Raw genomic sequence first — 27,180 nt, forward strand, 5'->3', positions numbered from 1 at the left:
CCAAAATAGAATTCATCCTTCCTGTATTCTTCAATATAGGAGACTTTTCTAGGTCAATCTCATTATATCCAAATTCAATTTACAAAAACAACCACATAAATTATCATTATCATTACAATATGAAGGGAAAAAAAAAGTTTCAATGCACAATAAGGATGCAAAAGTACATTATTTCTCTCTTCCTCTAAACAATAATTCAAAAATAATCACAGCTCCTTTTTTCCATTAATTTGGTTGATAACTTCAAGCTCCAAGTCCCTCTTTAGGCAATCATGTCGCATATAGATCTAAGGCCCCAAACCAAATTGATAGTCTTCTATCATATCCTACAATCTAAAATTCCCCGCATAAAATTTGGAAATTCATCATATCTGAGATAAAAAGATAACTATATTGAATGTTACCAGCATGATTTACCATTGGTTTCAACTCCACAACCAAGTGCAACAATGTAAACATAGCTATATTGAATCTTTTTATTCGATTAGAGTCTAGAGACCTAATGTGTGAATGGTATACTGGACACAACCTTCCCGGCTGCCACAGTCAACTAATATTATGACAGAAAACAAAGTATAAGTGCGACGGTACTGTTGTATGGCTTACCCTACTGTGTAAGTGCAAGAATATGATTCTAAACTATGGTTGCACTCCCAGTTGTGGCGGCAAAATACCGACAAATGCATGTGATGCTGCTGCAATTGTAATTGCGGACTGTAATTTAGAACTATTAATAATCATCACTGCTTTTATTAGAGGAGTAAATTAGCATTGATACTCAATAGTTCGGACTACTTAGTCCCTTAAATTTATCTTCAGCATCGAACTATGAATAATCATCACCGCTGTAATTTAGAACTATGAATAATCATCATCACTGCTTTTTTACAATGGACTAATGTTCTTGTCTGCTGATCATATAAAGTTGGAGTCCAATGCATAATATATACACCATGGAGAAACACCTCTAAATAAGCAAACTTAATAAGCTAACATTTTTGCTTTCTAAAATGAAGTAATTTTGTCATACCTGAATAAATAAGCTAAGAAATTATCAGTTATCACTAATTCTTTCACTAATTGCATACAAATGATGGTTTAGAAAAGCACAAATAGTAAGACCACAAAGCCATCAATTTTTCATATCGAGACATTTACTCAAACACCTTGAGTGCTCACTTTCACAATCAAAGAGAGTTTTCAAACACAATCAAAGCTATGTACCTCACCAATTGTCACTAAAGTAAGGAATTCAAAGGCTCACAATAATTCTTTATATCTAAATCAAACTAAAAGTAATTAAAAGTATCTATTTATATGGTGATAGAGGCATCACAAAAACACTATCCACAAACCCAAACAAACTTGACAGCATACACAATACAATTCATTTTAATCATATTTTTATGTGTATATGTTTTGAATAAAAAATTGAAACTACACAAATATTTAAACAATGAGTTCAGAAAAATAGTAATAAAAAAAATATTTTTCATATTACATAGAGAGGTCAAGGAAAATAAATGCAATTGTTTTTGGATAGGGTTTAGAGCACAAAATCTGCATAAGATTGTTGTAAGAATTTCACTAATAATTGTACTGTATGAGTGAGGGAGTCAAAAAATACCTATACCTATAATTATACATTTGTACTATGAAATGAAGCCATGATATATTCTTAAAGCTTAGTTTCAACTTTCAACTTAGTACTACCTACAAGCAGAATACTAAAATAAGTCTGCATTCTCTTGAATACATCACAAGAAACACAGTTAAAGCATATAATAGTACCTCTTCCTCATAACTACTTTCATCATTCTTAAATTTCTTCAACTCAGCTTCCTTCTTTTGATGAACCTCTTCTAGCTTTTGCTTTTTTGCACTCACTGCCTGTACTTCTTCCTCAGCCTGCCTCTTGCCTATATCAAAGTCACAAAATCCAGTTGAAATATACAACATAAAAAATTCTAATTTTCATAAAATCAGCTGCACCAATCAACAACACCCTAGCTAAAATTAACATCAACATATAATACACGTGCCACTTAAAGATGATGTTGGAAATTATAATTTTACACTTAGGAAAAAGGATTATCAAGAAAATCAACAATCTTAATTCTTAGTTTCTTACCTACTGGATCCGTCGAAACTTTTGTTTCTTAGTTTCTTACCTACTGGCGTTCAACTTTCTTTTCAGAAAATAATCATGAATATAAACATCAAGCCTGAAGCATAACAGACAAACAGATGAACATCAACATAACATGATCCTCAAGACCAAAATCAAATAAACCAGAAACAAACACAAAAAAGAAAACAAATTCTAGAGTGTAAAAAATGCCAAGCATTTAGCATGTCCACATACATTTTATCAGCTTCCCAATTACTTTGAGCTTGACCCAAAGTTGGCTTCATATTGACAAACCCAAATTCCTAACAGCTTGTGGTATTCTCTGCAAAGAAAAAAAAAACTTAGTTTTAGAACCCTTTATCAAACATGAAAATCAACCATACTTCTAAATTTGTCATTGTTCTGTCAATCAAACTTATTAAATTTGTCATCATTCATAATCAAGAAGATAATGAAATGATAAAACTTCTATTGTTTATAACTTAAGTAGAATGTATATTTAATCTAAACAACTATAACTCAAATTGATGGGATGAGGCTTCTATTTCTTTGCAAGAAGATGATGAACAAATCAGCAAGAATGATACATGAAAAATAGAAGAAAACCCAGCAAAGAAACAGAAAAACATAAACCAAACCTAAAATTGAGAACCCAAAAATTGAAACTGAGCTGCCTCTTTCATAGAGCCTGCAAAAAACAACACAGAAAACCAGTTAGAGAGATTAATATTCACAAATTGAGAAAGATGAAATCTAGAAGATGAATTTCGAGATACATCACCATCCACCATAACCACCACATTTCACCACCACCTCAAATCTTCAATCATCCTAACCAACAAAAAAAAAACAACAGAAAAAAAAAGCAAATAAATGTATAGAAAGAAATATCGAACCAGAGAAAAGAAGGAGAAAGAAGCTCTGTCACCGCCGTCGTCAAACACCGCCGTGTTACCGCGAAACACCACCGGAACTCTCTATATCGGTCGGAACTCTCTGTCACCGGCCGGCAAATCTCTCACTCGGCCACTCCCTCATAGGTGGTGGTGGTGGTGGCGGTGGTTGCGATTGTGAAGGACAAGGACGAGATGGAGGGTGAGAGAAAGAGTTTGACAACCTTGAGGGTATAGCATTGAGGAATTGGTGGGATTCTTTCTTAACAGAGAGATGAAATCTGTGGGCTGAACCAAATCTGTGTTCTGATTCAGTTGGTTTACTTGCTGTCATCTTGTGTTTAGTGGAGCTTTTCAATTGGTGCAAGGAAAGGCCCAACAGGATTGATGCAGGCTGAATCATTGCAACCATATAGAAGTTTCTAGTTGCCACCATGTGGTTTTCTAAGCATATAATAAGTGTCAATTAACTATTGGATAGAATATTAGGGTTACCAAAGGACAAGCAAATTAGGTTAGATGAAATGGAAACCTAGAGGTGGCAATATGTGATTGGTCAACATGGAAAAATGTAGGAGATTGATTGGGCAAGAAATTAGGGTTTGCATTTGGTGGTTGAAAAACCACTCATCCTTTAGTATATAGAGATAAGAAGGAGATGGTCACCAATCTTCTACATGTGGGTTTACTAGTCATGGCGACGTAATAACCGTTGATCAAAAGCGGTCATCAAAAGCAACGGCATCAAGTGCTACTAATCACAAATAAATAGACACGTGTCACATTCTTTTAACAAGATCGTTCTTTTGTTACCTTCAAAGTTCCATTTCTTCTTTCTAGACAGAAAAATTTCATCGCCGGAATCTTTCTCCGATCGCGTCGGTGTTCGGTTTACGTTCGTCGGAAAATAACCGATCTTATTCCGTTTCGAATCGGTGACCGGAAAATATGGTGAATTCTATGGTTGAACGCGCCACCAGTGATATGCTCATCGGTCCCGATTGGGCCATGAATATCGAGATCTGTGACATGCTCAATCATGACCCTGGGTTCGTTTTCCCTCAATTTCTTCTTCTCGAATCTTCAATTATCGCGTTTTTTTTTTTATTGTTTCTTGTTTGATCGATTTTTTTATTTTATTTTTTAACTTTACCTTCTTGGAAAAAATTGGTAGCAATAATATTTGAGGTTTATAATTGAGCTAAGTTAGGAGCAATAGAATATCTGAATGACTTAGTTTATAAGCTAATTTTAATTAAGTGCTTTCAAAATTCTGAGATTTAGTGCTTTTGTACATATATTTTTTATGAAGCTTTTTGTTTGAATTGATTAATTAGTTTATAGATAGTGGGTTCTGCTAATTTGTGTGTGATTCACATATGCTGTGTGGTATTAATTTGCTGTGTAATCTTCTACTATATGAAATTATATGATATGATTTATAAGTGTATATGTGTGCCCGTTTTGTTGTTCTTTTTCTTATATGTCAAACTTCAGGTCTTAAATTATTACGGTCCCTGAGAAAACTGCCGTGACAAAACGGTATAGGAAGCGGCTGTTACTGTATTTTACCTGCTTTTATATAGTGAACAAAACTCACCACGAAATGCCATAAGGCCGTGACAAGATGCTAATAGACAAAGAATTCTGTTTTTTCCAATTGAAATGGATAAAAATCACATTTTTAGTACAAATTGGAACATAAACTACATATGATAGTACAAGATATTTTAATACGATTTGTGTGATGTTGTGATTAATTCACACCATGACAATTGTAATCCGCAACGCAATATCCATAACATCTGAAATTGCGAAATCCTTAACGTGACCGCGACCTTTATTTAAAACCTTATATATTAGAAATTGAATTGGAATATATGCATTTATAATATTTGTATTTTATTTTGAGCGGTTTCTATGTTTTGGTAAATGAGAGAACTGGATGGTGAATATGTATTTCATATTTGGTGTTTCTATTTTCTATGTTTGTTTATACGCTGAATTTGAATACATTTGATGTATGATGTTTGAGTTTTGCTCTTGGTTTATAATTCCTTATATTGTGAACTTGGTTTGGTTATGCTTAATAGGCAAGCAAAGGACGTTGTCAAAGGTATAAAGAGGAAGATTGGAAGTAGAAATTCTAAAGTTCAACTCCTTGCACTAACTGTAAGTGAAGGAGTGTATTAATACAAATTTATTCTTGTAATTATTTTCAGACCCTGATGTTAACATTGCTCAAGAAGATGCATTTGGATTTGTGTATCATTGCTTTAACTGTATTATATTACATTTTGACCTCCTAAACTTTAAAAAGTTGACTAATTTATGAATTTTTGTTCCTGAACTATAATTAGCTATACTTATACTTGTTGTAGTATGTTTTACGGGTTCCTTTCTTTCTTTTTCATCAGCAAAATATCATACAAAGTACTCATTAGATATTTCTTGAAAATAGTCAATCAAAATATAACAGAGATAATAAAGAGGCTAAAATTGCAGTAAAATTTTCATTCTCTCTGGTTATCTGAAATGAATATTTGGTTACTTAGACTACAGTAAGCAGAGGATGATACCAGTAAACTTGCCTTTGATGATTTAGATTTCTGTGTATAAGACCATTTAGAGCCCCAAAAAACTGAGTTGATCATATAATTAGAGATAAAGGGAAATTTATGAAATTTGTAGGCAAAACCATTATGAAAGAAGTAAATATAATATAGAATGATATCAAGCAGAATGGTCAATGTGTATATAGAGGGGGTCGACTACCCTCTATAGCAGCCAAGTCTTATCCCACTGGGTGGGGTCGGCTCACGCTATAATATTTTATCTTGTATCGTGTTTATAGCGAAACCATATGCCTCTAAATCTTTCTTTATAGTTTTACATATAAGTTTTTTTGGCCTTCCTCTACCTCTCTAGCAATGACATTGCCCTCCATCTGAATATCCTCCTCACTATGAAATCTACAAGTCTCCTCCACACATGCCCAAAGCACCTAAGTCGAGATTCAACTATATTTCCCAACTACTCCATCATCTCAAATATAGCCATAAATTACATGTCAGCTGGTAACTGTTTGTTTAAATAAGCTCTATCAGACACCTGTCATTAAAAAATTTATGTTCAAATATGGAAACTAAACCTTCGGAGCACCTTAGTACCTGTCCAAATGATGTTTGTTCAGCTTGGGAGTATTCTCTATAGTCTGGATAAAATTTAATTTAAATGGCTATATATTTGACAATCAGAAAAGCTTATTTGTTTTCCTGTTGGTCTGCTGCATTCTAGTTGCTGGAAACAATCATAAAGAACTGTGGAGATATGGTTCACATGCATGTTGCAGACAGAGATGTGCTTCATGAGATGGTGAAAATAGTAAAGAAAAAGGTAGGCATAGTTTTTTAGATGTTTTCACTGTTTTCGTATGTTGTTTCTGCTTTCATATTGTAAAATGTGTTGATGTTATTTGTCATGGCAATTGTAGCCTGATTTTCATGTCAAAGAGAAGATACTGGTTCTTATAGATACTTGGCAAGAAGCTTTTGGTGGACCAAGGGCAAGATATCCACAATACTATGCTGCATATCAGGAACTGTTGGTAATGTTTACTACAAACCTTTTACATAGTTGTCAATCATTCCTCTATGGATTGCAAAAAAAAAAAAAAAAGAAGCTCAAGAGATAAATCACTTCAACACTTTTTGTATTGGTTTTGAGTGTGATTGGTTACTCTTTGAATATTTACATGACCCTTCTTAAAATTTAGTTATTTCTTTATTTTTTTTTATTATGCAAAGGATTTGCTTATTTCAGCGTGCCGGGGCAGTATTCCCCCAGAGATCTGAACAATCTGCACCCGTATTCACTCCTCCACAAACACAACCGTTGGCTTCATACCCTGCAAACATACGTGACGCGGATGCTCGGCCAGACACAGCTGAGACCTCTGCAGAATCTGAATTTCCAACGCTAAGGTATGTTTCTAAGTCCTTTTCTTTGTTATCTACCTAGGTTTTATTAATTTATAGTTTCCATATAGAGTTATTATTGTGGCAAACATTAGTTCAGTCTTTGGATTGCTTTTGATGCCTGATATCATGGTTCTGTATACTTCTAGTTTCATTTAGGACCATACCTGTAAGTTGATGATTATATTTATATCTATTACCAGTGGCATATTTTCTTTGTAGTTCCGATGTCGCATTTGTAACCCTGTGCTCTTCTTTTTATGACTGGGCTAGCCATGGATTATTTTTAATGGTTGATGCAGAATCTTTCTTCTTCTGGAATCAAGTAAAGTCTGGTGGTGTTTTGGGAACCAGTTATAAAAATAAGAAAAATGCAAAATTTAGCTTAAAGGAGGAATTTTAAACACATTTTTCATTCTTGTTATTCTACCTATTCTTTTAATTCATTATTCTGTTTTTCACTTTATATGATGTGTGACAATTCAGAACAAAATCACTCCATATGATGTTTGAAAAATGCTAGTCTTGATACACTCATCAGTGTCTTTTTAACTGTTAATGGACTGATTTTTCAAATATAATGAATTAAGCTGTACAAATCTATGTGTAATTTAAACTACATTCACTTATTTAGGATGCAATGAGCATATTGTACTTTCAGTAGGTACTTTTATCGGTATACTTATAATGATGATGATGCAAGTTATTTGTTGTACAGATTACCATATAAATTTATGCATTTTTATGTTTTAATTTGTACTTTTTTCCCAGTTTGAGCGAAATACAGAATGCACATGGTATTATGGATGTTCTTGCAGAAATGCTCAATGCAATAGACCCCAATAACAAAGAAGTAAGTTGCTCGATTCAAACATTCATATTATGATGAAAAATATGAATCGGATTACTTTTTGTTGGAATAATTGTGAAGCTTATGGGTATGACTTATATGAATAACGCATTCAAATTATTCGCTTTATTTGGTTAATTTTTTTTTTAATTCCCAGACCAAATCATTGTCACAGTCACCACTTTGTTTTGAGGATCCCTAAATGGTTATGGTCAATTTATTACTCAATTGACTGGCAATTTTCTTCTGTTCCCTCTCCCTTGTAGTCTTTGGGCACTATCTGCTGATATCAGTAGTTATTCACAGGGTGGTTGTAACGTGTTTATGGGATGAGACAAGTATAGGTCTTGCTTTAATCCAGATATTATATAAAATCTATTCATTTTTTCTATTTTTTTTCCTCTCATTTTCTTTTTTTTCTCATTATGTTTCCACATCCAAGGCAGTAGAACAGAAAACTGAGTAGAAGCTATAGAGATGAATATTGCAAATTGCCCAGTTATATTTTTATCTGTCAAATGAATTAATAGTCTTTTCTCTGTTGAGGCGATTATCAGCTTGAAAATGTTAAGTTTTTCATTATCTATTCTAGACAAAATACTGCAGCACATTTTAACTGATACATTTATATGCAGTTAATTGGTGTGTTGTAAATTTCTTCACTCAAAATCATGGGTTACGTTACATATGGAAGAACAATTTAGACACTTTAAATTGTAATTTTAAATCAGGTGTTCATGAATGTCAAACAACCATGTGATAATTTATTTTGAATCCTTAGGCTATGTTTGGGTATCTCTTAATGATTATTATTGTAATGGAAATAAAGAATGGGATGGAATGAAATTTCCTTACCGTTACGTCAGATATTTGTGATGGAATGGAGTTGTGTTCATTCCATTGTTTGAGAAGTGAATGTACTAGTAAGAATTGTAGCTTTATTTGAATAGTCCTATACTCCTATCCTATAGACTATTCCATCCTATTTTAAGAAATCTAAACAATATTACAATGTCTACTAATGCCCATGCATTCCTTCAACCCCTTTCCATGTTTCCCTTCTGAACTTGTTCTTGAAGTCTAAATATGCTTTCCTTTCAACATTTAAGCTCAAGAGACTATTGATTATTATGTTGTAAATAGTAAATTCCTACTTTACATCTTATGTATGTCCTTTGCTTTCTTTTTCAGGGGCTCAGACAGGAGGTTATTGTTGATTTGGTGGAGCAGTGTAGAACATACAAGCAAAGAGTGGTACACCTTGTAAACTCAACTACGTAAGGCCTCACGCCCCCTTTGGTGTTTCCAGAAATGCATTCTCTCTAGTTAGATTCCATCTTCTCCTTATCACAATTAAAAAAGAAAATTCATAATCAAATGCCATTCCAGTGACCCACATACAAAGTAAAATTTGAAAATGAAAATTGAATATGTTGTTAGAAAGTAATCAGCCCTTAAGCATTCCGGGATTCTTCATGTGCCTCCTAATGTAGACCTTCCACACTCCGGGCTTCTTTCTACATTAGAATGTGGATCTACAGTCCTGTCCATTATAATGATTGATAACGACATTATATTCTTTATATGCTTGATTCATGTTAATCGTATTCTAGTAAAAATTATCTTTTTATCCAAAAAATGTAAGAATGTTATTATGGTGTTTTCTTTGTATTTTTCCAGGGATGAATCACTGCTATGCCAGGGACTAGCTCTCAATGATGATCTGCAGCGTCTACTTGCTAGGCATGAATCTATTTTATCAGGATCTTCTACTCAAAATGGAAATCAGATAGAGAATTCAAAACCTGCATCTTCCGGGCAACTTGTAGATATTGATGCTCCTTTGGTTGACACTGGAGATACTGGTAAACAAACTGATGGGAGGTAATCCTGCCTGCCTTTTCTTTACATTATTGCTTTGCTCATGTATATTATCTGCATTCGTTGACATGTTACTCTTCATTTTATCTTATGAGAATCTATTTGATTCATCAGTAATGTGTGTCCTGGACACATGTTCATATTTTTTTTTTTTACTGGAATTGTATCTTTGATGTTGGGTGTAGTTTATCTATCAGATATGGACATATAGATTGGGAATAGTTTAGTGTTAGTCGTTATTATGGCTTAGATCATTTGTGTGTAAGATAGAGGCTATTGCAGTTGAGACATGTTATATGAGACCATCAAAGTCACCATTTTTGTCGTTATCAACATAACCTGACTAATGTGATGGTTGTTGCTCTGATCATATAATTTGCGCAGGTCCTCTTCTGGTGCTGAAGCAGGGTCCCAAACATTGAATCAGTTAATGCTTCCCGCGCCAGCTACATCCAATGGTTCAGCTGTACCTGCAAAAGTTGATCCCAAGTGGGACCTGCTCAGTGGTGATAACTATAACTCACCAAAAGCAGATACTTCACTTGCTCTTGTTCCTATAGGAGAACAACAACCTGCCACTCCTGTGTCTGGTCAGAATGCCCTTGTTCTTTTTGATATGCTTTCTAATGGAGACAATGCACCTACAGCTGTCAACACCCAGCCGAACCAGCAAACTAATGTTGCTGGACAATCTGATCCATTTACTCCCCAATATCAACAACAGCAGACATTCACATCTCAAGGTGGATTTTTCCCCAATGGGAATGTGCCAAATGCTGGTTCGCCTCAGTATGAGCAATCACAGCATACACAAAATACAGCTCCTGCCTGGAATGGTCAGGTTCCAGAACAGCAACAGCCAGCTAACCCTTATGGTAATATTTCTTCATTTGATTTAAATATATTCATATTTGGATGAATTCCTTTACAATTACATTCTCTTTCTAAAAATGGTTTTTAGTTAATTCATGGAAAAATTATAAGATGCCATTTTTCCTTTCTCCACTTACTGGCAGTGATATGTTGGATTGGTGCGTGGATGGATTGATAATTTAAATGTATAAGGTTTTTGCTTTTGTATTTCATACTTCATCGTGTCACTCAATTTTTTCCTGGTTTGATAGGTGCACAAACTAGTGGTTCATTGCCGCCACCTCCCTGGGAAACTCAACCGGCAGACAATGGCCCGGCAGCAGGTGCTCAGTATCCACAACCACCTCAATACAGTCATATGGCTATGCCACATGTACAGAGTGCCGCAAATCATCAAGGGCCTCAAGCAATGAGTTATGGCCAAGCTGGTGGTATGTATATGCAGCCAAATCCGAACGGCCATATGTCAGCAGTCAATAACCAGGTTGGAAGCAATCAATTTGGCATGCACCCTCAGCATATTCAAGGTGTTGCGGGGCCTTACATGGGTATGGCTTCACATCAAACACAAGGTGGTCCTGGTGTTCCCATGTATCCACAACAGATGTATGGAAACCAATTTGCAGGTTATGGTTACGGTCAACAACCAGGAGTTCAATACGTTGAGCAGCAAATGTATGGTCTGTCTGTCAGAGATGATAGTTATTTGCGACACTCTAATCAGGTTCCTACATCTTATGTTCCATCAGGGAGGCCCTCGAAGCCAGAGGATAAGTTATTTGGGGACCTTGTCGACATGGCAAAAGTGAAGCCAAAACCATCTCCGGCTCGAGCTGGTAGCATGTAAAAACTGTCTTGTTTTGCATTTTAGCCGTTTGCTAACTTGTGATGTTTTTACTTTCTATATATAGTTTTTGGTTTTCATATTGTTTGATTGTCTGGGAATTAGCATTCATGTAAATTGATTCTAGAGGAAACAGAAAGGGGAAGGTGATGGAAACATTAAAATATTGAGGTCTTATTTTCGTCTGCTCCATTTCTTCTATTGATATATTAAAATAAATCGAAAGACTGGGGCATTGGGTGAAATGACTAGATTTCTTAATAGTTAATGTCATGTTTGTATGTACTAAAATGAGAGGAATCAGTTATTGTTCTTGCTGCTGATCTAATTTTCGTCTACTCTTTCTTCTATCGACACTACTACTCTAAAAGGTTTTGGCGTATTTTATTTATACAGAAACTTCATTAAAAATTTCTAAAATATTTATTATTTATATTTATTTTTACATATTTAAATTCAAATTAATTTAATTTTTAGTGCACGTTTTTAATGGAGAAACAGTTTTAATGAGTCATGACATTTATCTGTATAAAAAAGAAAAATGCAGTTTTGGTATACTTATTATGTTGAATTTGCAATTGTGGTTTTCTAATTTTTAATTTTATAGTTTTAGTCCTCTATTTTAAATTACGCAATTTTGTACCAAAAACTATAAAATAGAGGACTAAAAACTATAATTTTTAAGTTAAAACAGGGACAAACTTAATAGGTTGTTCAAAACGAACTTAATTAATAGTTTACAATTTTTTTATAAAGTAATAGTCTACAATTTTACAAATCATTTTAAAATATTAATAATATAAAATTTTCAGAATAATATAGTCCTACAATTTCCAGAACCAACAACTACTACTAAGTATTTACCACAAAAATAAATTTTCCAAAATCTAAATAAAAAGGAGCCTCCTAAATTTTGTACAGGTCAGATATCAAACAAACAAACAATGAGGTAAGGGCTAAGACATTATCCATTCCCTCAAAATGAAGTCAAATCAGATAATGCCACGTTGGAATAACATATCTATGGCCATCTAGTATCAACATTTTGAAGCCACAAATTACTTATGCGGATGTCATTAGCTTCTGTTTACATGTTACATCATAATATCATAACCTTCAAAATATTTCTGTGTGAGTTAAAGTGAAGCTCAAACATAGCAAGAAAGGGTGTGATTCAAAACAAAAGTTAATTTTTCATTTTCTCTCAGTTTGAACAAATGGCAACTTCTATGATGACAACAACTTTCACTCAATTCACTGGCCTTAGATCACAATTCAAAGGTTCTCCTGTGCAGGGTTTGGTAATTAACCATCATTTTCATATATACAAAATTTGTCATGAGTTTTTTTTTTTTTTATATATCATTAACTTTAGTAGGTTTTGTTTTATATTTTTTTACCTCTTCACGAAGACTCATTAGGCGTGTTCTGGTGTCAGATATGCGTCGATGTCAGACACCAACGCATATGATTACACTGAATTATGTCATTTTTTAAAATTATTATCAGAGTCGACTTATCCGGTGTTTGTGTCTGTCTCCGTGCTTCATGTCACAAGTGGTGTATTTTTATACGGATTTAGGTTTTTTATGTTTAAATAACATCGCTCAATGTGCAGGTTGCTGCCCAACCTATGACAAGCCGCAGGGGGAAGGGCGCTTTGGGAGTTCGATGTGACTTCATTGGTTCATCCACTAATGTGGTATGATTTCAAGAATTAGATTCAATTCTAATGTTTTTAGCTATTCATTTAAGTATTACTAAATTGGTTTTCAAGAAAAAGTTTGTCTTACTTTTGGAGGTTTTAAATTGAAGTTGTGTCGTAGTTGCAAGTATTTTGTGATCTTTAGTAGCGTAGACCGTAATGTAATTGTAGAAACTTTTGAAACCGTAATATTGCGGCCTCAATTGCATTTGCAGACCGTAATTTAACTGTTAAAACTATGATCTTTCTTACAATATTATATTGTGCATAATGGTATGAAAAATCAGCGCGTGTTTTAGATTGACTGCAAGTTTGGCATATCTATGACTGATTTCGAAAAAGTTGGACTTTTAGACACGTCAATTAAACTCACTGTGATTTCAAACATGTCATGCACATAGTTTTCTAGCCCAATTATTGTGACAAAGTGGTGTGTAAGACTATGCTTTGATCTTGATTTCAATTAGTGAAAGTGGTTGATGAAGTTAAACTTTTAAAACCACTTATTAGAATTAGTAACTTCTCTAATTTATGTGCATAATATGATTGACTTTGACATGCTAAACAGATTATGGTGGCATCTACAACCCTAATGTTGTTTGCTGGAAGATTTGGGTTGGCTCCTTCAGCAAACAGGAAAGCAACTGCAGGACTAAAGTTGGAGGCAAGGGACTCAGGCTTGCAGACTGGTGACCCAGCTGGGTTCACCCTTGCTGATACTTTGGCATGTGGAACTGTAGGACACATCATTGGTGTTGGTGTTGTTCTTGGTCTTAAGAACATTGGTGCAATTTAAAAAGGAAACTGTGAACTTGTGTTCTATCTGTAATAAGTTTTAATGTCATTTTATTTTAATCTCTAGTTGTTCTCGTTCCCACTTAAAAATGCACAGATATCGTACATTAAGTAACCTAGCGATACTATCAAGTTATCTGATTCAATCATGTGGTTCAATAATTAACTCAATGATTCGACCAGTAACCTAATACTTTCATTAGGTCGATTGCCAAGACCATTTTTAAAACACTGATATCGTACATTAGCATTTCTGAGCAAGATTCAGTTTAGTCACAGAAAAAATGCAGACAAATTTAGTCAAATGACAGTAAAATTGATCATTTCTATTTATTTTTAAAATTATTTTGAGAAATATTTCAGAGACCAAATATATTTTTATATTTTGTTTTCTTAAGGTTTATTTTCGGCATTTACTCTAATTCTTAATAAGCTCTAATAACCATCTTTCTCTTGCTCTTAAATGGTGCAGCAAAAGAAACAAAATTAACAATTGCAAAAAATTAAAAAAAGAAAAAGCACTCAAATATGTGGTTTTCTTCCTCCAATAGCTAATAAGGAAGTAACTTTAACTTTCAGATACTGCAAAGTGCATAATGTATCATAATTTACTGATAAGTTTAACTGTATACATAAACATTGTTGCCTATGCAGATTCAATACCATTGCTTCCTAATCCTATATATAAGAGATTCCAATTTTACATTTTTCGCATTAACTCCATGCACAATTCATCATGCCAAGGCTGAAATGCTCCATCGTGAGCCACGTTCTGCAAAAACAGACAGATAAAAGTACATCAAGATAACTTCCACCACGAGCAATTCGCAACAGTTAGCAAAAGATGTATACAAGACGACAAAAATATTCACCTGTCTTAGAAACAAAAATATGAAAAGTTGAATTATGAAACAATGCACCAAACAAAACTGGACAATAATCTAGTGAATTCCATGAGAAAGTTTATGCAACGTCACAAATAATCATATCTTAAAACTACTACTACTAAATAGACGATATTCTTGGGTTGGATCCTGGGATCCATATGTATGGAAAGAATACCATAGGGGATTCATTGTATGAGGCGAACGATCAAACCCCAGAAAAACCATCTACCTATATAGATAGGTAAAACTATAGCTCATTTTAAGAGCTACCTTAGCTCAAAGGATAAAAAAACATTTACAACCACAAAGAAAGAGCTCTAAATTTGAAGCCATAAAAACTCATCACCACCATGTTAACCATATGCAACAATATTGAGTTGGTTCAATCTCATAAATAACGCATGTTGAATGCCTAAAGCATACATAGTTTATAAAATTATTGCTTCAAAGGAGCAACCCAGTGCTTTATATCTCTTGCCCAGGGTCCAACTACATGGAATGGTCACAAATTGCATTAGCAAGAGACTGATTCGACGACTCAATCTGATACCTCCTACGGCAAAAAAAATTCCGTATGCGATAACGATCAAATAATGCAAATAATGTGAACATAAATTTATTGACTTACTTCCAACCAGAAAAAAAATCCGCGCAAGAGAAACAAAACTCTAGGCTTTTCCGTGGACACCTTAGCAATAGCTTCGGATATATCTGCACAATTATGAAACATAAATTTGATAGAGGCCTGAAATTAGATTGAGCATAGAAAGAGTTGGGCAATAATCAGAATAGAAGTAGAAGCTACCGAAAAACATGCACAAACCAACCACAAATTAGAATATAGACCGAAATGATGTCTTTCAGCAAAATCTAACCCAAATTCAGTGATGATTAGAAATCAGTACTAGTCAGTCAAAGAATGAGCCCATGCTTAAAACTACCTTTACTACAGAGAAATCAAAGATTGCTATACTGTCATACATTAAGTTCAATAATAAATCAATTCATAAGTTCATGAGCAAATTACATTTATTCATGAAGCTCTAAAGTACTCTGACGCATTGTTTTGGAAATAACAAACACGACTCAACCCCCCAACATTTAAATTTTACAGACAATCCTGTTTATAATTTTAACAAACACAAACAACCATCACAATAATATTGAAAGTACAAATCAATACGATAGTTTCAGGTTTTGAAAAGAAAATGGAAGTGTATAACCTTCTCTTAATCTTAAATCATAGAATTCAACTAAGTTTTGGTTGGTACACCCAGCTTATCAAGTGAGAGTTTTTTAATGCTAGCGGTGAGAATTGAATCGCAAGCATTCGATCTTGATAGTATATTTAGGATAAAAAATTATGCTACCATTTTTATATGTAAAAGAAGAAAATTTGTGAAGGTAGAACACTTACCAGGGTACGTTTTATGAAACGGTGTAGTGACACCATTCGAGCGATAAGATTCAACCACCCTCTGACGTGTTTCGAAATGGCGTTCCTTTTGAGTTGTGTTGATTAATCTGTTTATAAGATCCTTGTACTCTTTGCGGTCATAAGGCCTCTCAAGATGTTGCATAAGTCTTCTCCTAAAATGAGAATCATCATAAGCAGGTGTTTGCATGTTGTCTTTGGGGTTCATTTCTTCTCCATACCACTAAACACACAAAGCATAGACGTGTTATGAAAAAAGGTTATAAATTAACTGTTTGAAATTGTTTCTTTTAAAAAAACTAAATTATTGAATAATGTAGATGTTTGTAGACCATTTGCAAAATTTGACTATTACAGATACATTGTAAGAAGTTGAAGACACTTACAGATGAATCATATAATTTTGAAGGAACGAAAGGGGTATCTTGACAAATTTGATTAGAGTCCAAAACAATTAGATCTGAATCAGAGGAATTACTCCCATCCTCCAACTGGGATGTGATTGCGGCATTCATATCATACTTATACTCTTCATCGCCGTTAATAATCATCACAGATTTAAGTAGTCCACAATCTTCATTGTTTTTGCCAAAGTCGACGTCAATGTTTGAACCACCATTATGATCACTAACACTGTCAATTTGAACATCAGGGTCATATGTGGGCAAAAAGGATCTGTAATCTGCATCTACTTCATCATTGTCATTTTCAATATCAGGATTATATTTAGACAAAATGGCTTTGTAATCTTCATCCGCTTCATCACTGTCATTTTCAATATCAGGATTATATGACAAAAAGGATTTGTAATCTTCATCCGTTTCATCACTGTCAATTTCAATATTACGATTATATGTAGGAAAAAAGGATTCGTAATTTTCATCCACTTCATCATCGTCATCATCACCACTATATGTAGCCAAAAAAATTGCCCAATCTTTAGCTACATCATCATCTATCATATGATCATGTTCATCTATAAAAACAGCCATATTTCCATAATTCTTCGCAGTTTTCCTTGAAACACTAGGGAGACAATTCTGCTTCAAACTATCATTCCTGACCTCCCGTCTTCTCCGTAACCTTTTCCTTGAAACACTAGGGATACAATTCTGCTTCAAACTATCATTCCTGACCTCCCGTCTTCTCCGTAACCTTTTCCTTGAAACACTAGGGATACAATTCTGCTTCAAACTATCATTCCTGACCTCCCGTCTTCTTTTCCTTGAAACACTAGGGATACGATTCTGCTTCAAACTATCATTCCTGACCTCCCGTCTTCTTTTCCTTGAAACACTAAGGATACAATTCTGCTTCATACTATCATTCCTGACCTCCCGTCTTCTTTTCCTTGAAACACTAGGGATACGATTCTGCTTCAAACTATCATTCCTGAACTCCACTCTTTTCCATAACCTTTTCCTTTTACGATCAGTATAAGGACTTTTCAAATTTTCATGAGTATGAGAATCATCCGGGTTAAACTTGATTAATGCAAGCTCCATTTTCCTTTAATAGGAACAATTTCCTCCTTTCAAAGAGGAAACAAAAGCTCACTGTAAACATTAATAGAAAACAGATAAACAGTCAATTTTAGGGTTACAATTGACATCTTAAAGAAAGTATTTTTCTAACATGTTTAAATGATGACAACTATGTTTTGTGGAACAAAAGGGCAACAATTGCAACAACCTGTGGAATAACATTGGATGAAAAATGACCTAAAGCCAAAATTATCTACTAGAAATGTCTTTAATCAGTTTACGGGGGATTGTTGTCATGTGCAGTTATTGAAAGTTCTTGCCATGCTCCTTAATCAAGATTAACCATTATGAAACTTGTCACACCAATTGTATTTCTAAAATCTCTAGTAACTTCAATAAACGAAAGTAGTTTCAAACAAACAGCACAAAAGGAAAACAAAAGTTGGATGGTCGGACACATTTAACTCCGAAATTCACCTAAAGCTATATGTTAATTCCATTATAAATTATAGCCATGTTTGAACAAACAACTTAGTTAAACGCTTGCAGAAAAAACGTTTGTCATATAAGTGTTTATGTACAAGTTATTTCTATAACAAAAATAAAATAAAGTTAAACTATTTTCACATAAGCTATAAGCTATTCTCACAAGTTATTCAAGAACATATCATAAATTGTTTTTATAAGCTCTCCCAAACGATCTCAGAAGTACTTGTGATAGTATATAGGGTCCGTTTGGATTAGCTTATTTTTGAGCTTATGCAAACAACTTATGCAATTTTTATGTATTATTATAAGTTTGTCAAGGTAGTTTATCATAAAATAGCTTATAAAAATACAATTTTCACTAGTGTGAACTTATAAAATAACATAAAACCTAATTTATATTGCATATGCTGTTTGCATAAGCTCATAAATAAGCTAATCGAAACGGGCCCATACGCTCAAATAAGTCAAGAGACCCAAATCAGATTATGCATGCCCATTTTGTAAAAAAATAAAAATAATAGTTCATCTGATATCATAAATACGAGAAAATCAGGTCAACAAAAGTTAATGTATTTGGGTGTGTTTGGATAAACAGCTTATTAGCAGCTTATAGTACAAGTGTTTATCATGATAGGTGCTTATGTATATAAGCTTAAATAAGCTATTTTTATAGCAAAAGATAAAATAAAGATGAATTTTTTCTATATATGCAATGAGCTATTTTCATAAGCTATACATACCGGAGAACTTATGACACTCAAATAAGTGGATCTAAAAAGCCGTTGATGAGGTGAATTTTGTTGACCTAATTTACAGTTATATTTTGTTAATTATTTGAAATGAAAGAAGGGAAAAATGGTAAGATTTGAAAAGAATACTGTAAAAGAGAAGAATGTTGGAAGAATAGAGAAAGAAGAGTTACATACCGAGAAGAACGCAGTGTGTGTGTTTCTTTGTTCTTCAAATAAAAGATACAACAAATTCATTGTGTTTCTATTTTCAACTCTACTAAGACTAGAAACAAAGAACAAGAATGTTGTTTTGTTGGTTGGGATGTGGGAACCACCTAAATTAATCCTTAAAATTATCAAAACTTTTACTAATCACTTTCTTTCCATAATAGTAATACTACTACTTTTTGAAAATTAAGAATTACAAATATGGTTTCTAACATATACGTACTCTATCATACAAAATTTACTTTTTAAATTAATTCAAAAATTGATGTATTTGATTATAATATATGTCAAATATATTAATTATCCAGCGAATTTGAAAAGTTGACTTTTGTTTATAATTAAGGATAGATAAAATACTCGTTTCGAAAAACCACTTTTTATAGGTTCATTGAAAAATTAATTTATTTAGTATATATTATTGACTAGATACACTACTTTTTGAATGAATCTAAAAATTGATTTTTTTTTTGTTATAATAGTGACTGATACCGTATCTGTAGCTAGGCAACCTATTTTTATATAAAATTAGTAAATTTTGGTTTTTGTTCGTATACAAAAAAATTATATGTTTTCATCTCCCAATAATTTTGTTTTATGCTTTTAGTCCATAATAATATCAAAAGTGTCTATATATTATATTAAACCTACATAAGTGCATATTAGATTTTAAAAAAATGTTAATAATATTAAGATCACTAATTCTCCCCTTAAAGTTGTAAAGATTGTTCATTTATATCTCTAAATTTGTGAATAGATAAAAAAAAAATCCTAAATTAAAATTATGTCAAATAATTTGGTCCTTTTGCTAACTTGTGTATAATTTATCGTCAAACTAATCTACTCTATCCCTAAATATAAAATATGTCTTGAATAAATCATGAGAATTAAGAAAGTTGTTTGAGGTATTAAAGAAAGCCTTTGGAGATAGCAATTTTCAAACCCTTCAAAATACCTCACAATTCCTACATGACTACACTCCCAGGACCAACATGACATGTAGAGCTGTAAAAACGGGCGGCCCGGACAATTTCGGGCCGGCTCGGTCGGGCTTCGGACTTCGTCGGGCCGGGCTAAAAAGCCCAGACAAAAAACGGGCTACCAAAATTAGTGCCCGAGCCCGGCCCGGTACGGGTAGTCGGGCTTTCGGGCGGCCCGGTTTATTTTTAAATTTTTTTTTTTACTTCTAATGCTCAAACTCAACCATATAAATAGCATTTAATAATTCTCGCGCGTCCTATCTTTTACTCATCCGCTATATAATAATTCTCGCACGCCGTATTTTTACTCATCCCCTATCTACGAATTTCTCGCGCGCCCTATTTTTACTCATCCACTACCTACGAGTTTCTCGCGTGTCATATTTTTACTCATCCGCTACCTACGACTTTCTCGCGCGGCCTATTTTTACTCATCCGCTACGTACGAGTTTCTCGCGCGCCCTATTTTTATTCATCAACTACGTACGAGTTTCTCGCGCGCCCTATTTTTACTCATCCACTACCTACGAGTTTCTCGCGCCCTATTTTTACGCATCCGCTACTTACGAGTTTCTCGTGCGTCATATTTTTACTCATCCCTTACCTACGACTTTCTCGCGCGCCTTATTTTTACTCATCCGCTACGCACGAGTTTCTCGCACGCCCTATTTTTATTCATCCACTACATACGAGTTTCTCGCGCGTCCTATTTTTACTCATCCGCTACCTACGAGTTTCTTGGATGCCCTATTTTTACTCATCTGCTACTTAAGTAGCGGACGGTGTTTTATAATTTATATTACAAACTAATTTCAAACCATCCAAAACAAATTATTTATATTTATATTTTATTTTGATTTTTAAATTTTAATTTTTTCGGGCTTGCGGGCCGCCCGCGGCCCATTCGGGCTAGCCCATATTTTAATCGGGCTTTGCCGAGCCGAGCTAAAAAGCCCGGAAATAATTCGGGCTAGGATTTTCAAGGCCCGAGCCCGGGAAAAAAAATCGGGCTTGGCGGGCCGGCCCATTCGGGCTAGCCCATTTTGACAGCTCTATTGACATGAGTAACCAACCATCATGCTCAACCATTGTTCCTCTAGAGTTACCAAAGACAAGAAAGAGAAAACACAAAATATGTGGTTTTCTTCCTTCAAGAGATAATGTATCATAGTTAAGTGATTGGTTTAACTGTACATAAACATTGTTGCCTGAGCAAATTCAAATAGCATTGTTTCCTAATCCTAGATACAAGATATTCCAATTTTACATTTTTCGCAATAAGTCCATACATGGTTCGTCATCCCAAGGCTGAAATGATCCCATGTGGCACACATTCTGCAAAAATGGACAAAGAAAACTACATCAAGATAACTTCCATCGCGAGCAAGTCACAAAAGTTTGCAAAAGATGTATACAAGACACTCACATATTCATCATACTTAAAGAGACAAAAATACCAAAAGTTGAATTATCAAACAATGTACCAAACAAAACTCTACAATAATCTAGTGAATTGCATGCAAAGTTTATGCCACTCACAAATAATCATAACTTAAAACTACTACGGCTTGTTTGGATAAGCAACTTATATGTAGCTTATAGCACAAGTATTTATCATGATATGCGCTTATGTATAAGCTTATACAAGCTATTTTTCCGGTAAAAGATAAAATAAAGATGAATGTTTTTATACATGCTACGAGCTATTTTCATAAGCTATATTGGAGAACTTATGAAAATAAGCTGAAACAAACTTATGAAAATTGTCATAAGTTATTTTCATAAGTTCTCCAAAATAGTCTTACAAAACTTACGTGAGTAGATAAACTCGAATAAGTCAATCCAAACAAGCTAACAATGTTCTTGGTTTGGATCCTGAGATTCATGTATGAAAAAAATATCATAGGGGATTCATTGTCATAGGTGAATGAACATATCCCAGAAAAATCGGATTTGGATCCTCTCCAATTTTTCCTCATGTTTTCTCTCCTTTTTTTTAATCCAAGGGTTGATTTTCTCTCCTTTTTTTTCTTAGTAATTTACCAACCCTCAGATTAAGAAAAAGGAGACAAAACATAAGGGAAAATTGGAGAGGCTCCAAATCCAGAAAAATCGTCTACATATATAGGTAGACTATAACTCATTTTAAGAGCTACCTTAGCTCAAAGGATAAAAAATATTTACAACCAGAAAAAGATCTAAATTTGAAGTCATAAGAACCCATCATCACCATGTTGAATGCATAAAGCATAGTTTATAAAATTATTGCTTCATCGGGGCAGCCCCGTGCTTTAAATCTCCTTCCATAACAGGGTCGAACTCAAAGGAATGGTCAAACATTGCATTTACAAGAGACCGATTCGATGACTCAACCCTATAACTCCTACTCACAAAACGATAACTCTGATGCGTCAAGGCCCCTTTGCCTATTAAATCATTGCTTCAATAGGCAAAATATTCTTCATACACATCAAGGACCAAATACTGCAAATTATGTGCACATAATTTATTGACTTACTTCCAACCAGAAAAAAAATCCACGCAAGAGAAACAAAACTTTAGGTCTTTCCTTGGACACCTTAGCAATAGCTTTGGATATATCTGCACAATTATGAAACAAATATTTGATAAGAGACCTGAAATCAGATCGAGCATAGAAAGAGTGGAGCGATAATGAGAATAGAAGTAGAAGCTACCAAAAAAAACCAACCACAAACAACCGCGTTTATAATTTTAACAAACACAAACAACCATCACAATATGATGAATACAAATCAATAGGAGATAGCAGTGAGGATTGAATCGAAAGCATTCAATCTTTATTGTATATTTAGGATCAAACTTTATGCTGCCATTTTTATATATCAAAAAAGAAAATGTGAGAAGTCAAACCACTTGTGAAAATATGGACCTACCAGGGTACATCTCATGATACGGTGTAATGACACCTTCAGAGTGTTCTTTTTGAGTTCTGTTAATTAATCTGTTTATAAGGTCCTTATACTCTTTAAGGTCATAAGGCCTCTCAAGATGTTCCATAAGTCTTCTCCTAAAATGAGAATCATCATAAGCAGGTGTTTGCACGTTGTCTTTGGGGTTCGTTTCTTCGCCAAACCACTAAACACACAAAGCATAGACGTGTTATGGAAAAAGTTAAAAACTAACATTGAAATTGTTTCTTTTAAAAAAAAATGTAATATTTTTAAGAAATATTTATATAGTCATTTGAAGTTGAAGACACTTACAGATGAATCATACATTTTAGAAGGAATGAAAGGGGTGTTTCCACAAGTTGGATAAGATTCCAAAACAATTAGATCTGAATCAGAAGAATTACTCCTATTCTCCACCTGGGATGTGTTTGTGGTATTCTTAACACGCATATACTCCTCATCGCCATCAACAATCGACACAGAATTAAGGGGTAGTGTGTAATCCGGACCCACTTCATCACTGTCATTGCCATTGCCGACGCTGACGCCGATATTTGAACCACCACTATGATTACTAGCACTGTCAATTTTAGAAGAATTTCTTCCATCCTCCCAGACGGATGTGTTTGTGGTATTCTTAACACGCATATACTCGTCATCGCCATCAACAATTGTCACAGAATTAAGGTATAGTGCATAATCTGGATCCACTTCATCACTGTCATTGCTATTGCCAATGTCGACGCCGATATTTGAACTACCACTACGATTACTAGCACTGTCAATTTTAGAAGAATTTCTCCTATCCTCCCCGACAGACGTGTTTGTGGTATTCTTAACACGCATATACTCCTCATCGCCATCAACAATCCACACAGAATTAAGGAATAGTGCGTAATCCGGATCCACTTCATCACTGTCATTGTCATTTCCAAAGCCGACATTTGAACCACCACTATGATTACTAGCACTGTCAATTTTAGAAGAACTTCTCCCATCCTCCCCGACGGACGTGTTTGTGGTATTCTTGACATGCATATACTCGTCATCGCCATCAACAATCGTCACAGAATTAAGGAATAGTGCGTAATCTGGATCGACTTCATCACTGTCATTGCCATTGCCAACGCCGATGCCAATATTTGAACCACCGCTATGATTAATAGCACTGTCAATTTTAGAAGAATTTCTCCCATCCTCCCTGACGGATGTGTTTGTGGTATTCTTAACACGCATATACTCCTCATCGCCATCAACAATCGTCACAGAATTAAGGAATAGTGCGTAATCTGGATCCACTTCATCACTGTCATTGCTATTGCTAACGTTGACGCCAATATTTGAACCACCACTATGATTAGTAGCAGTTTTCCTTTTAGCACTGGCAACACGATTGTGCTGCAAACTATCATTCCTGGCATCCCATCTCCTCAATCGCCTTTCTAACCTTATTCTTTTATTGCCAGAATTTGGACTTTCCGAATTCTCACTAATATGAGAATCACCAAGGTTAACCTTGTTTAAAGCACGCTTCATTTTCCTCGAATGAGAACAATATCCTCCTGTGAAAGGTGAACGAAAAACTGACTGTAAACATTAAAAAAAAACACAGTCAATTTAAGTATTACAATTGATATCTTATGGAAAACATTTATCTACAAATTGAAAGCACTGATTGACTGTATTCATACATACACAATCCTACGAGATATTTTCTAAACATGTCGGAATCATGACAACTATGTTTTGAGGAACAAATGGCAACAAACAAGTGCTACAACATGTGCAAAAACATTGGATGAAAAATCACCTAATATTAAACAGAAAGCCGGAGTTATCTACAAAAAGTGTGTTTAATCGGTTTGTGAGGGATTATTGTCATGTGCTGTTATTGAAATTTCTTGCTATGCAACTTAAGATCAAACCAATGCGGAACTTATGACACATATTGTGTTTCTAAAATTTCTATGATCTATAATAAATGAAAGTAGTTCAAACAAATAACACAAAAGGAAAACAAAAGTAGTATTGTTCGATATGTTGTCGCTCACACTAACTCTGTCTTTGGTTCAAGTCCGAAATTCTCCCGAAGCTACGCGTCAATTCCATTATAAATTAATGTCATGTTGGATAAACAGTTCAATTAAGCGCTTATAGTAAAAATACTTGTCATATAAATGTTGGATAAACAGTTTAACTAAGCGCTCATAAGTTATTTCTATAACAAAAGATAAACTACTCCCTCCGGTCCTAATTATAAGAAAAGATTCATTTTTTAGATACAATTGAAAGCTTCATGTATCTAGACCAATCCAATGTATCTAAAAAGTGAATCTTTTGATCGGAGGGAGTATAAGCTATAACCTATAAGGTGTTTCCATAAACTACCCTAGAGAGCTTAGCTCATGGACGTAACTTGAAACAACTTATGGACATGTCATAAGTTTATAAGCTTTCTGTTAGGACTTAAAGCACACGAGGAGATTCCAACCCAAAAGACTAGGCCAATAGGTGGGAGAGCCTTGTGGCTTATCATTGAGCACTTTGATATACTCGATGTCGGACTCCTAACACTCTCTCAAACAATCTCACAAGTACAAGACATCATGTACTCCTATAGTCCTATGATGATGAGTAATGGGTGTTCAATGTAAAATCAATATTAGAGAGAAAAAAAAAAAAACTAAGGAAAGTGAAAATCGGTGAAAAGTGAAAGATTAGTTACCTTCACAGATAACTGGAATTTGCGGTACTGGCAATGCAAGGTGTGGATCCTGAAGTAAGGGTTTGGTGCATTTTCTTCTTTTCTTACTCGGAAATTTGTCAGTTATCTGAGGAAAAGTGTTACTGTTTTTTTTTTTGGACAACACAAGTGTTACTGTTGTTGGGTAAGGATCGAGTGAGAAAGTTATCTCTCTCCTTTGTTAACCTCTCTCATCTTAATTATCATTTCTATTTCATCTTTCAATCATAAATTTTTCTTTTTGTAATGCTGAATTAATTTTGAGCTCATAGGTCCGTGATACTATATAAGCAAAAAACACTAAATACATTAATAAAGTAATGAATTTAAAAATGAGTTTTTTTTCTTATATAGTGTCACAGATGAAGTATAAGTTTATTATAAGATCAAAAGAGTCTTGTTTGGTAGATGTTTTTTAAAAACAGCTTATAACTTATTTTTCAAATGTTATTTCAGTAGTTTACGAACTTATAATTTATTATTTTTTCTTCCAATTTTACCAATGACATCTTACTTGAAAAGAAATTAGATATATTAATTAAACATAACTTTTGTATACATTTCATACCGATAAGTAGTTCAATTGCTAATTTTACTAGATACTACAAATGACCTGTTTGGATTAGCTTATTTTTGAACTTATGGAAACACCTTATGCCATTTTTATGTATTATTATAAGTTTGTCAAAGTAGTTTATGATAAAAATAACTTATAAAAATACAATTTTCACTAATGTGAACTTATAAAATAGCTTATAAAATAGCATAAAGATAGTTTATGATATCAATAGATTAGTATCGGGTCCTGATTGTTTCGGCACTGCCGCCCTCGTGGTAGTGCCTCTGCCGGTTTTGCTTTTGTTTGGAGGGTTTTGGAGCTGAGGCTTGTTTGACTGGGTTTTGATTCTACCATTTTCCATCAGTCTTTTGCTTCACGGAGTTGTTTTTGGATTTTGATGGGCCGATCACTTTTGCTTCAAGATCGGAAGTTAGCGTCTGGTTACAACTTCCTGGGCTGGATTGTTGGTTGTCTTGGTGGCTTGGATCATGAGGGGTTTATGGGATTAGGAGGCAAACCTCATTTAAGTAGGGTTTTGTATTTGGTGTTTATCTTCGGTGTCGGCATATAGCGCTATTATGTAGTTCGTTATTTACCGGTCTTTGTTCGACTTGAGTAGAGATCGGATTATTAATATATTTGCTGTTAAAAAAAATAGATTAGTGTGGGATACTGTTCTTCTCTGTTCAAACAAAGTAAACAAAAATCATGAAAATGATTATGACAAACGTCGTTACGTCGTCACAAATCTTAATTTCTTATTGT

At 34.1% G+C, this 27,180-nt stretch overlaps 4 protein-coding genes and 1 long non-coding RNA gene across 8 annotated transcripts; 2 read left to right on the forward strand and 3 right to left on the reverse strand.

Moving 5' to 3' along the window:
* LOC123902878 lies at positions 1 to 3,054 on the reverse strand. Of its 2 annotated transcripts, none has more exons than XR_006807775.1 (6): positions 2,913 to 3,054; positions 2,770 to 2,819; positions 2,366 to 2,453; positions 2,132 to 2,225; positions 1,792 to 1,919; positions 1 to 333 (listed from the first exon to the last, which is right to left on the reverse strand). It is a non-coding gene; the product is annotated as an uncharacterized LOC123902878 (long non-coding RNA). The 2 variants fall into 2 exon arrangements; XR_006807776.1 differs by lacking the exon at positions 1 to 333 and adding an exon at positions 1,629 to 1,713.
* Positions 3,055 to 3,621: 567 nt separating this feature from the next.
* LOC123902877 (TOM1-like protein 9) lies at positions 3,622 to 11,787 on the forward strand. The gene is made up of 10 exons (XM_045952691.1): positions 3,622 to 4,073; positions 5,118 to 5,196; positions 6,322 to 6,420; positions 6,518 to 6,631; positions 6,847 to 7,007; positions 7,773 to 7,854; positions 9,043 to 9,128; positions 9,532 to 9,735; positions 10,117 to 10,607; positions 10,857 to 11,787. The coding sequence occupies exons 1-10, from the start codon at positions 3,973 to 3,975 to the stop codon at positions 11,450 to 11,452; spliced, it is 2,013 nt and encodes a 670-aa protein (XP_045808647.1). The 5' UTR covers positions 3,622 to 3,972; the 3' UTR covers positions 11,453 to 11,787.
* A 656-nt stretch (positions 11,788 to 12,443) lies between these two features.
* Positions 12,444 to 14,015, forward strand: LOC123902880 (photosystem I reaction center subunit psaK, chloroplastic). The gene is made up of 3 exons (XM_045952694.1): positions 12,444 to 12,750; positions 13,068 to 13,151; positions 13,723 to 14,015. Exons 1-3 carry the CDS (start codon positions 12,667 to 12,669, stop codon positions 13,948 to 13,950), a joined length of 396 nt encoding a protein of 131 aa, XP_045808650.1. The 5' UTR covers positions 12,444 to 12,666; the 3' UTR covers positions 13,951 to 14,015.
* Positions 14,016 to 14,480: 465 nt separating this feature from the next.
* On the reverse strand, positions 14,481 to 19,391 carry LOC123902879. Of its 2 annotated transcripts, XM_045952693.1 has the most exons (6): positions 19,171 to 19,251; positions 18,985 to 19,049; positions 16,658 to 17,827; positions 16,254 to 16,494; positions 15,465 to 15,547; positions 14,481 to 14,721 (listed from the first exon to the last, which is right to left on the reverse strand). In XM_045952693.1, exons 3-6 carry the CDS (start codon positions 17,774 to 17,776, stop codon positions 14,650 to 14,652), a joined length of 1,515 nt encoding a protein of 504 aa, XP_045808649.1. In that variant the 5' UTR covers positions 17,777 to 17,827; positions 18,985 to 19,049; positions 19,171 to 19,251; the 3' UTR covers positions 14,481 to 14,649. The 2 variants fall into 2 exon arrangements, with proteins under 2 accessions (XP_045808649.1, XP_045808648.1); XM_045952692.1 differs by lacking the exon at positions 18,985 to 19,049 and having other exon boundaries at positions 19,171 to 19,391.
* Positions 19,392 to 21,299: 1,908 nt separating this feature from the next.
* LOC123902881 (dentin sialophosphoprotein-like) lies at positions 21,300 to 26,106 on the reverse strand. 2 transcript variants are annotated; one of them, XM_045952696.1, is made up of 5 exons: positions 25,839 to 26,106; positions 23,426 to 24,675; positions 23,096 to 23,297; positions 22,699 to 22,781; positions 21,300 to 21,515 (listed from the first exon to the last, which is right to left on the reverse strand). In XM_045952696.1, exons 2-5 carry the CDS (start codon positions 24,647 to 24,649, stop codon positions 21,444 to 21,446), a joined length of 1,581 nt encoding a protein of 526 aa, XP_045808652.1. In that variant the 5' UTR covers positions 24,650 to 24,675; positions 25,839 to 26,106; the 3' UTR covers positions 21,300 to 21,443. The 2 variants fall into 2 exon arrangements, with proteins under 2 accessions (XP_045808652.1, XP_045808651.1); XM_045952695.1 differs by having other exon boundaries at positions 23,426 to 24,700.
* Positions 26,107 to 27,180: the final 1,074 nt, after the last annotated feature.

Source organism: Trifolium pratense, linkage group LG1 (assembly GCF_020283565.1).
Source record: "Trifolium pratense cultivar HEN17-A07 linkage group LG1, ARS_RC_1.1, whole genome shotgun sequence".
NCBI classification, from domain to species: Eukaryota; Viridiplantae; Streptophyta; class Magnoliopsida; order Fabales; family Fabaceae; genus Trifolium; species Trifolium pratense.

Excerpts from the sequence above, each read along its gene's own strand:
- LOC123902877 (XM_045952691.1), top strand. The coding sequence starts at position 3,973 with ATGGTGAATTCTATGGTTGAACGCGCCACCAGTGATATGCTCATCGGT. Across the intron at positions 6,632-6,846 it reads CTGCATATCAGGAACTGTTG|CGTGCCGGGGCAGTATTCCC; the intron begins GTAATGTTTACT and ends TGCTTATTTCAG. Across the intron at positions 9,129-9,531 it reads CACCTTGTAAACTCAACTAC|GGATGAATCACTGCTATGCC; the intron begins GTAAGGCCTCAC and ends GTATTTTTCCAG.
- LOC123902879 (XM_045952692.1), bottom strand. The coding sequence starts at position 17,776 with ATGGAGCTTGCATTAATCAAGTTTAACCCGGATGATTCTCATACTCAT. Across the intron at positions 16,495-16,657 it reads CAAAATTATATGATTCATCT|TGGTATGGAGAAGAAATGAA; the intron begins GTAAGTGTCTTC and ends TTGTGTGTTTAG. Across the intron at positions 14,722-15,464 it reads GATTTTTTTTCTGGTTGGAA|AACGTGGCTCACGATGGAGC; the intron begins GTAAGTCAATAA and ends CTGTTTTTGCAG.
- LOC123902881 (XM_045952696.1), bottom strand. The coding sequence starts at position 24,649 with ATGAAGCGTGCTTTAAACAAGGTTAACCTTGGTGATTCTCATATTAGT. Across the intron at positions 23,298-23,425 it reads CTAAAATGTATGATTCATCT|TGGTTTGGCGAAGAAACGAA; the intron begins GTAAGTGTCTTC and ends TTGTGTGTTTAG. Across the intron at positions 21,516-22,698 it reads GATTTTTTTTCTGGTTGGAA|AATGTGTGCCACATGGGATC; the intron begins GTAAGTCAATAA and ends CCATTTTTGCAG.
- LOC123902880 (XM_045952694.1), top strand. The coding sequence starts at position 12,667 with ATGGCAACTTCTATGATGACAACAACTTTCACTCAATTCACTGGCCTT. Across the intron at positions 12,751-13,067 it reads GTTCTCCTGTGCAGGGTTTG|GTTGCTGCCCAACCTATGAC; the intron begins GTAATTAACCAT and ends CTCAATGTGCAG. Across the intron at positions 13,152-13,722 it reads TTGGTTCATCCACTAATGTG|ATTATGGTGGCATCTACAAC; the intron begins GTATGATTTCAA and ends CATGCTAAACAG.